This window comes from Crocuta crocuta, unplaced genomic scaffold, assembly GCF_008692635.1.
Source record: "Crocuta crocuta isolate KB4526 unplaced genomic scaffold, BGI_CrCroc_1.0 scaffold334, whole genome shotgun sequence".
Classification (NCBI taxonomy): Eukaryota; Metazoa; Chordata; class Mammalia; order Carnivora; family Hyaenidae; genus Crocuta; species Crocuta crocuta.
The window spans coordinates 2,800,100-2,807,691 of NW_027533260.1; the positions used below are offsets into that span (position 1 = coordinate 2,800,100).

The window sequence follows — 7,592 nt, forward strand, 5'->3', positions numbered from 1 at the left end:
GGGGGCCGGGGGGGGGGGGGGGGGGGCAGTCAGCTTCCGGATTGTGGCCTGTGGGTTAAAACTTCCCATCACGGTGCGTTTTCATGCCAAGGAGATGTGGCTTCCTGCCCTGGGTGAGGTCCCCTGCCACATTGATCGGGCTTCAGGCAGTGAGGGGTGTGATTATCACCTGGAAGGCCTGGGTGTTGGGGGAAGCTTCGAGTGGACAGAGCTTGCCGGCATCATGGCGGGCCCTTTGGGCCTCTTAGGACTGTCTTTCCCTCTCCTCTCTCAGTGTTGCCCCAAAGAATCATTGTCCAGCCAATGTCCAAGTCTTCAACCTTTGTAACCCGGACATCAACCACTGGAACAAAGTCATTAAGCATTGAAACCCAGTCCCCAACCATTGGAATGTCATCACCGGCCATTGTTACTGAGGCAGAGGAGGAAATCGGGGATGACCTGTCCCCAGCCCAAGAGCCCTCGGAGTGTCCAAAGCCAAAGAATGTGCAGAGAAACCGTCTAATAGGGCTGCTGATCTGGTGCTTCTTCCTGCTGATTTTGGGCTTTGTCACTGGGTGAGCCAAGGTCTGAAGAAGGCAGGGCTTGGAGTGAGGGGCGGGTTCTCCACCTCCTAAAGCAGGACGGGGTCCTTTGGGGGCGGGGCTTAGAAAAGAGGGTGGGGCTTACTTAGGTGGGTGAAGCTTGGGTCATTGCTAGAAAACGAAGAAATATACGGAAGTTGGGGTGGGTTACCCTAACTCAGGACCAATCAGGTTCTGCTTTTTGCACCCTCCCCTCCCTCAGCGTACTTTGCTTTCAGTCTGAGAAGGTGCTCGAATTTTTAAACTCCTGGGGCCACACCGACAAGGCAGCTGCTCCACCAGATGAGGTTTCAGAGAGTCGGCTATCCCAGAGCCCGCTGCCACAGGACAAGGTTTCCCAGAGCCAGCCTCCACGGAGCCCGCTGCCACAGGACAAGGTTTCCCAGAGCCAGCCTCCACGGAGCCCGCTGCCACAGGGCAAGGTTTCCCAGAGCCAGCCTCCACAGAGCCAGGTTCCAAAAGTTTCAAAAGTTCCAAAGGAAAAGTCCACAAGACGGAAGCCCAAATAAAGTTTTATCTGGTTGTCAATATATCAAGTTCATTTCCTCCCATCTGATCCTGAGTTTTGGTCTCCTGAGTGGAGAGTTCTGGGCCTGGTCTCCTGGCCTAGAAGGAGACACTGGGAACTGGGTCCCTTCATGGTCATGGTGGCAGGGTCACCTGGCTGAGATGTAATTCCCGAATCAAGGAGTGGGTAGGGCCAGTCCTATTTATTTTATTTATTTATTTATTTATTTTTTATTTTTAGGAGAGGAGAGAGACACAGCGTGAGCAGGGGAGGGTCAGAGAGAGAGGGAGTCACAGACTGAAACAGGCTCCAGGCTCTGAGCTGGCAGCCAGCACAGAGCCCGACGCGGGGCTCGAACCCACGAACCGCGAGATCATGACCTAAGCGAAAGCCGGACGCTTAACCGACTAAGCCACCCAGGCGCCCCTTGGGCCAGTCCTATTTAAATCTCTCCCCCGGTCTGGTCCCCTCAATGACCCCTGTCCCCACTCTTCCAGTGGGGTTCCTCTGGTCTTTTCCTGTCCCGGAGAGTGTTGGGGGCAGAGGCAAAGGTTGAACACAAATAGTGGGGTCAGGAGCCAACCGGGGCTAACCAAACCAGGACGCCCGTGTTGGGATCTGGAGCAGGGTAAGAGCCAGGAATTGGGGATCCACACCCCCTCCTCCATCAGACCTAAAGGCAGCCCCCAGCCATCTCCCATCCCAGCATCCAGGGGCTAGGCTCAGGCCCTTCTCATTCGTCCAGACTCAAGAGTCTGAGCCCCAGCCCCCTCCACCCTAAGCAACCATCCCAGGGCCTCATCTGAGAGCAACAGATGAAAGTTCTAGTCTGAGAGGAGGTGGCCACCAAGGCGTTATCCTGGAACCATAGGTGGAACCTCCCTTTGTTGCCGTCCAATCAGACTCAGAGTTGGGTTTATGGGCGGGGCCAAAGGAAACTCCCTGGGATATCTCTAGGGTCATAGGGGTCCCAGGTAGTAATGTAGAAGGGGGAGGCTGTGGGAATTCCTTTTGGATCGGGGTGAAAGGTGACCCTGCCTCCAGTCATAAAGCTCTCCACATCACGTGTCGAACTTCACCCTCGCTCCAACAACGTCCTTATTTTCGGTCTTGGGAAATCCGGTGGAAGACCGTGGCCTGCTCGTCCCTTCTAAAAGCCCTCAGCCTGTATTCGGCTCTTCGGCTGCAACATTCAAGTTCAAGGTCGGGCAGCGGCTGTTTAGGGTGCCTCGGGACTCGAGACTCCTTTATTTCCTTAACGATAAGACTATGTCCTGCAAACTGGGAGTTTAGTCTCGGGGGAGGGCTTCGAAATTTCCCCTTAGCGTTCACCCCCTCGTTTGGGGTGGGAGGACCCTCTCTGGGGTTCTGCGCGGACTGAGAGCTCCCGCCACAATGGATCCTCAACTCCTCCTGGTGGGGGCGCTAGCTGGCTGCCTGCTTTCTGCTCGGAGCTGTGTCATATGTGATCGAAGGGTCCTGGCCGCCCTGGACTCCCTGGATAAGGAATACCTGCCTACCCACCTTGCCCCCGAGCGTCACAGAGAAGTGATGGAAATGATAAGACAAACCGTGAGGAATTTCCGGGATCTGCCATATTTAGAGGATACCTTTATGGGGGTTATCGGTGAGGGCAGGGTAGAGTAAGGGAATCCAGCGTTGTGGGAAATAAGGAGTTTGGGGCTAGGATGCTAGGGGCGGTGGCGGTGGGGGTAAGGGAGGGAAGGGCTGGAGCCAGAGTCTAATAGGTTCGTGAATGGAGAAGACTGGGATGCAGATTCTAGGCCTTCCCCAGGGCTAGCCAATATACTGTTCTACCCCTTACCCTGCAATTTTATGTAAAAAACTACAACTCCCAGAAGGCAACGGGCGGGCAATCTCTTTGGAGCCCTAGCCTTGCCCAGTAGCCACATGGGTATTGTAGTTTTTAACACCAGCTGAGCCAATGAGACCTTAAGTCTTGGAATCTGAGTTTCTGTCTCCCCTCCCCGCGTCCCCTCTATCCTTCTAGATGAGGCCACAATGGAAACGTCAGTATTGAGTTTTTTGAGGAGTGTGAGACTTATCAGAAACAGCGGTGTAACAGGTAAATGCACAGAGGGACCAAGGGAGGGTCTCCAGAATCTTTTAGAGTGATGATTTTTGGTGAGGATGGGTCTGGTAGTGGCTCTGGGGCCCACCTTCCTCTGTTCTAATTCTGGCCCGGTCATCCTCTAGCTCTGTGGCCTTGAGGGAGGGATTCCCCAGGGTGTCTCCTGTAACACGAATCATAACAGGGCCTGCACACCAGCCCTCGCTTAGCTCAGCGGCCAGCATTATTAAGTGGTCATTCAATTTCATTGTCCCTCCCTGAGACGTCCCAAACATGGAATGCCCATCTCTTCAGACAGAGGGAAACTTCCTGTACCTCACTCCTGGAGTGGGTGGGGGAGGGAGAAGCACTCCGTGTCACCCTTCTCCTTCCCAGATGACACTTTCGTGAAGGAGTTCTCCTGGATGTTGACTCTGGAAAAGGCAGCCTTTCAGGGCTACGTTGCTTGGTTCCAAAGAAAGGGTGAGGGAGGAAGGGAGTCCATCAGGGACCACAGCCCCTTCCTCCAACTGTCCCAGTGTCTCTGTCCCCACCCCCTTGCTTCTCTATGTCCAGCCCTTCACCTCTCCTGTATACCCAGTCCTCTCTTGGACCGATAGATCCAGGCAATGGGTCCTTCCTCCCTCCAAACCAAGAGCCCAAACCCCAACCTATTCCTTCGTCCCGTCTCTCATCTCCTTTAGGTTAGAAATCTGATACTCATTGTTTTTCTTACTCCTGATGCAGATTTTTGTCCCAACAAATGTGGTGAGTTCTGATTATGTGAACTAGCTTTCTATCCCTCTTCGTAGCCCCGTGAATACCCAGCCTTTCTCCTCTTGCTTTGTGTCCCGACCGTTCTTCATTCCCCACGTCTGAGAGGCTCCTCGTCCCCAAGAGTCCTACACCGAGGACTTACTGGGCAGCGGGTCACATTCACTGTGCGCTCTTTACGGTGCCTGGTTGGATCCCTCTAGCGGCAGGATTGTCTTCCAGCCCCGCCCCTGAGGCTGACCTCCAGGGTTTAGGCACCTGACCCCGCCCCAGACTTTGACCCTGCCCTCTCCGTGCAGCTTCGTCTCTCAGGGCGAATACAGCCATGATGCTGCCCCTTCAGGTACAATGTTGCAGCTTCTGATCTGGTGCAGTAACTGTAAAAAGCAGCTTCACGCTTGTAGAAAATCCAGAGATTGCGGGGGTGAGAGACTGGGACCCGCTGGTGGGGTTGGCGCAAGAGGGGTGGAGTCAGAGGAGAGACTGGGCCTATAGAGGGCGGAGACTGGAGCCCACCCACCAGAAAAGGCGGGGCCAAAACCAAGTAGAGGGAGTTGAGGGAGGGCGGAGAAACTTGAAGATGCACCTGACCTTATCCCCCTGTCCCCAGTGCGCCAAATCAACGTCCATGAGAAGGAAGACATGATTCTGGACTGTGAGCTCAACTGGCATAAATTTTCTCAAGGCCTGACCAATTACAGCTTTTACAGGGTGGGGTCCTTCACCCCCAAGTCCATTAGGGTTCTGTGAACACCCTTCCCGTGTATCCACAGACTTGTTCCCAGAATCCCTATGACCCGTGACCTGCCAGGTTTGAATTCTACTGATCCCTGGGGATCCCATGCCCTTAACAGTGTACCCTGGACTCCCATCTCCCCCCACTGAGGTCCCGTGATGCCCTCACACTTGGACTACCCCAAGTCGTGAATTCCCCAGGCCTCTGTGACCCCTTGAGCTTGGGTCTAGGTTTGGGGGAGCAATTCTGAGACCTTGCTGTACAAGGGGGGACGGCCCACTCTGACCCAACGACTGGTGATGCCAGAGGATGCAGGTAACTACCGCTGCGAGCTGGGCACTGTGCGATCCGGCCCAGCCACCGTCATCCATTTTCAAGTCACAGGTCAGTGCCAGGGAGTCGACAGAAGTGTTGAATATAGGGTTCTGGGTTTGGGGGACAGTCAGCTCCAGGGCGTGGCCTGGGGGCGTAACTTCCTATTGGCGTGTGGTTTCAGGTTTCAGGCCACGGGGGTGTGGCTTCCTGCCCCTGGGTGTGTGTCCCCCTCCCAGTGACCCGTCTTCAGGCCCCGAGGGGCGTGATTATCTCCTGGAAGGCCTGGCTCTTGGGGAAGGTTGGGGCGGAGACAGCTTGCCTGGGCCACAGCGGGCCCTCCCAGGACTGCTCCTTCTCTCTCTCTCAGTGTTGCCTGAAAGAGTCATTGAAGAGATACCGAAACCCAACATTGGAATCCAGAACCAGCGGTTCGGATCCCTCAGTCGGTCAGACTGTCCGAAGCCTGAAAACGAGCCGAGAAGCTTTTTGTTAAAGATGCTGACCTGGGGCTTTGTGTTTCTGATAATGGGCTTCACCACTGCGTGAGCGGCCCCCTGAAGAAGGCAGGGTTTGGAGCGAGGGGCGGGGTCACCAACTTCTTAAAGCCGGTGTGGGTCCACTAGGGGGTGGGGCTTAGAAAAGGGCGTGGGGCTTACTTAGGGTGGCGCAACTCGGGTCATTGTTAGAATAAGATCAAATATGGGGAGGCTGAGGGGGGGTGTCCCTCACTCAGGACCTCATCTGGTTCCGCTATTTGCACCCCACCTTCCCCCAGCGTCCTTTGCTTTCGGTATGGGACCGTGATGGATTCCATAAAGTCCTGGCTCCGCACGGACAAGTCCGCTGCCCCACACGACGGGGTTCCAGAGAGTCGGCTGTCCCAGAGCCCGCTGTCACAAAGGCAGGTTCCGAGGGTACCGAAGGAAAAGGCCACAGTACCAAGGGGCAAGTAAAGACTTATCTGGTTGTCTAAATATCGGACTCATTTCCTCCAGTCTGGTCCTCCCTTTGGGTTTCTCCGGAGGCGACTCTGGGGCTGCTCTCGCGTCCTACGAGAGACTGGGACGCCGTGCCCTGTGTCAAGGCAGTGCGCAACTAGCTGAGATGTAATTCCTGAATCAAGGACTGGGGAAGGGCCAGCCCTACCCAGATCTCCTCCCCTAGGCCGGGTCCCCTCACAGGACGCCCCCTCCCAGCTCTTCCTGCCGGGTTTCCTCTCGTCTTTTCCTGTCCCCCACCCAGTGCTGGGAGCTGGGGCAGAGGCAAGCCTGAACAGGAACAGCGGGGTCAGGAAGCAACCAGGGCCAACGGAGCCAGGGCCCCGGGGTGCCTTTGGGAGCTGAAGCACGGTAAGAACCGGGGACCCAGGAGTCCAGATCCCTCCTCCCGCAGACCCAGTGGCCAGTCCCCCGCCATCTCCCATCCCAGCTCCCAGGAGCTAGGCTCCCACCCTTCTCTTCCTCCCAGACTAGGGCGTCTGATCCCCAACCCCTCCCACCCCAGCCCCACTACTCAGGGCCTCAGGAGTTGGGGTCTTACCCATCCTTCCTTAGGGCCATGCTATCTGGTGAACGGAAGGAGGGCGGAAGCCCCCGCTTTGGGAAGCTCCATCTCCCCGTGGGCTTGTGGATCAATTCTCCCAGGAAGCAGCTGGCCAAGCTGGGACGGCGCTGGCCCAGCGCGGCCTCTGTTAAGTGAGTGCCCACCTCCTCCAGACTCCTGTCCCTGCTCCAACTACCTCCCAACTGCCCCCGTTTCTTACCCAGTCCCTGCACTGCGTAATGCCAGGGGCTCCAAGGCTTGACTCCAGGTCCTGTCCAGAATAGGCAGGAGACGTGGCCGGCTGGAGGAGACAGACAGTGGGCCACAAAGTTCTCGGAGTCCGGTGGGGGAAGAGTGGGGCTGGTGATGGGCCCTGGTGCCACGGACACTGCGATGGGGATAGAGGGGCGAGGGTTTGATTCACCTTCCTTCCTCCCCTCCCTGCTTACCTCTTGCAATTTCCTTCTGTGCTCCTCGCCTTTATTAATTTCTCTCTCTGTGTGTCTCTCTCTGACTCTGGCCTCTGCCCAACTCCGTATCTGTACACTCGCATCTCTCGCCCTTCTGTGGGTCTCTGTCTCCCTCTTTATCTGTGTCTCTGTCCCTCTCTTTCCCTGGATTTCCATTGCTCTTTCTCTCTGGATCTCTGTCCCCTCTCAATGGGTCTCTGTCACTCTCTGGGTCTCTCTGCCCATCCCTTCCTCCCTGGGTCTCCGATCCCTCCGTCTGGGTCTCTGCCCACCCCCTTCCTTCGTTTTCTACCATCTGCCTCCATCTTGGCCTGTCTTTCTCGGCCTCTTTCCCGCCTCGCCGCTCCCCGGCGGGTTCCCAGGTCGTCGTCTTCGGACAGGGGGAGCCGCAGCAGCGAGCCGCTGCCGCCGCCGCCGCCGCCGCACGTGGAGCTGCGGCGAGTGGGCGCGGTCAAGGCGGCCGGGGGAGCCTCGGGGAGCCGCGCCAAGCGCATCTCCCAACTCTTTCGGGGCTCGGGGACCGGGACCACGGGGTCCGGCGGCGCGGGAGGCGCCGGGACCCCGGGGGGCGCTCAGCGCTGGGCCAGGGGGA

The 7,592-nt window shown here is 57.0% G+C and overlaps 3 protein-coding genes across 5 annotated transcripts in view; all 3 read left to right on the plus strand.

Annotated features, from left to right (window-relative positions):
• LOC144217786 (izumo sperm-egg fusion protein 1-like) overlaps positions 1 to 1,114 on the plus strand; it is a 3,687-nt gene extending 2,573 nt beyond the window's left edge. For 2 of the 3 annotated variants that reach the window (XM_077747506.1, XM_077747508.1), the window contains 2 exons: positions 275 to 557; positions 787 to 1,114. In XM_077747506.1, coding sequence (XP_077603632.1) covers positions 275 to 557; positions 787 to 1,093 — 590 coding nt within the window. In that variant the 3' untranslated portion in view covers positions 1,094 to 1,114. Of the gene's footprint in view, positions 1 to 248; positions 558 to 786 lie in introns of all 3 variants that reach the window. The other variant, XM_077747509.1, reaches the window with a different exon arrangement.
• A 1,363-nt stretch (positions 1,115 to 2,477) lies between these two features.
• On the plus strand, positions 2,478 to 5,996 carry LOC144217680 (izumo sperm-egg fusion protein 1-like). The gene is made up of 9 exons (XM_077747344.1): positions 2,478 to 2,719; positions 3,104 to 3,178; positions 3,560 to 3,646; positions 3,911 to 3,931; positions 4,281 to 4,361; positions 4,548 to 4,648; positions 4,904 to 5,057; positions 5,356 to 5,530; positions 5,764 to 5,996. Exons 1-9 carry the CDS (start codon positions 2,488 to 2,490, stop codon positions 5,939 to 5,941), a joined length of 1,104 nt encoding a protein of 367 aa, XP_077603470.1. The 5' UTR covers positions 2,478 to 2,487; the 3' UTR covers positions 5,942 to 5,996.
• Positions 5,997 to 6,108: 112 nt separating this feature from the next.
• Positions 6,109 to 7,592, plus strand: part of RASIP1 (Ras interacting protein 1) — a 15,224-nt gene continuing 13,740 nt past the window's right edge. Inside the window, 3 exon segments of the mRNA XM_077747164.1 lie at positions 6,109 to 6,337; positions 6,542 to 6,682; positions 7,363 to 7,589. Coding sequence (XP_077603290.1) covers positions 6,546 to 6,682; positions 7,363 to 7,589 — 364 coding nt within the window. The 5' untranslated portion in view covers positions 6,109 to 6,337; positions 6,542 to 6,545.

Excerpts from the sequence above, each read along its gene's own strand:
- LOC144217680 (XM_077747344.1), top strand. The coding sequence starts at position 2,488 with ATGGATCCTCAACTCCTCCTGGTGGGGGCGCTAGCTGGCTGCCTGCTT. Across the intron at positions 4,362-4,547 it reads AAAATCCAGAGATTGCGGGG|TGCGCCAAATCAACGTCCAT; the intron begins GTGAGAGACTGG and ends CCCTGTCCCCAG. Across the intron at positions 5,058-5,355 it reads CATCCATTTTCAAGTCACAG|TGTTGCCTGAAAGAGTCATT; the intron begins GTCAGTGCCAGG and ends TCTCTCTCTCAG.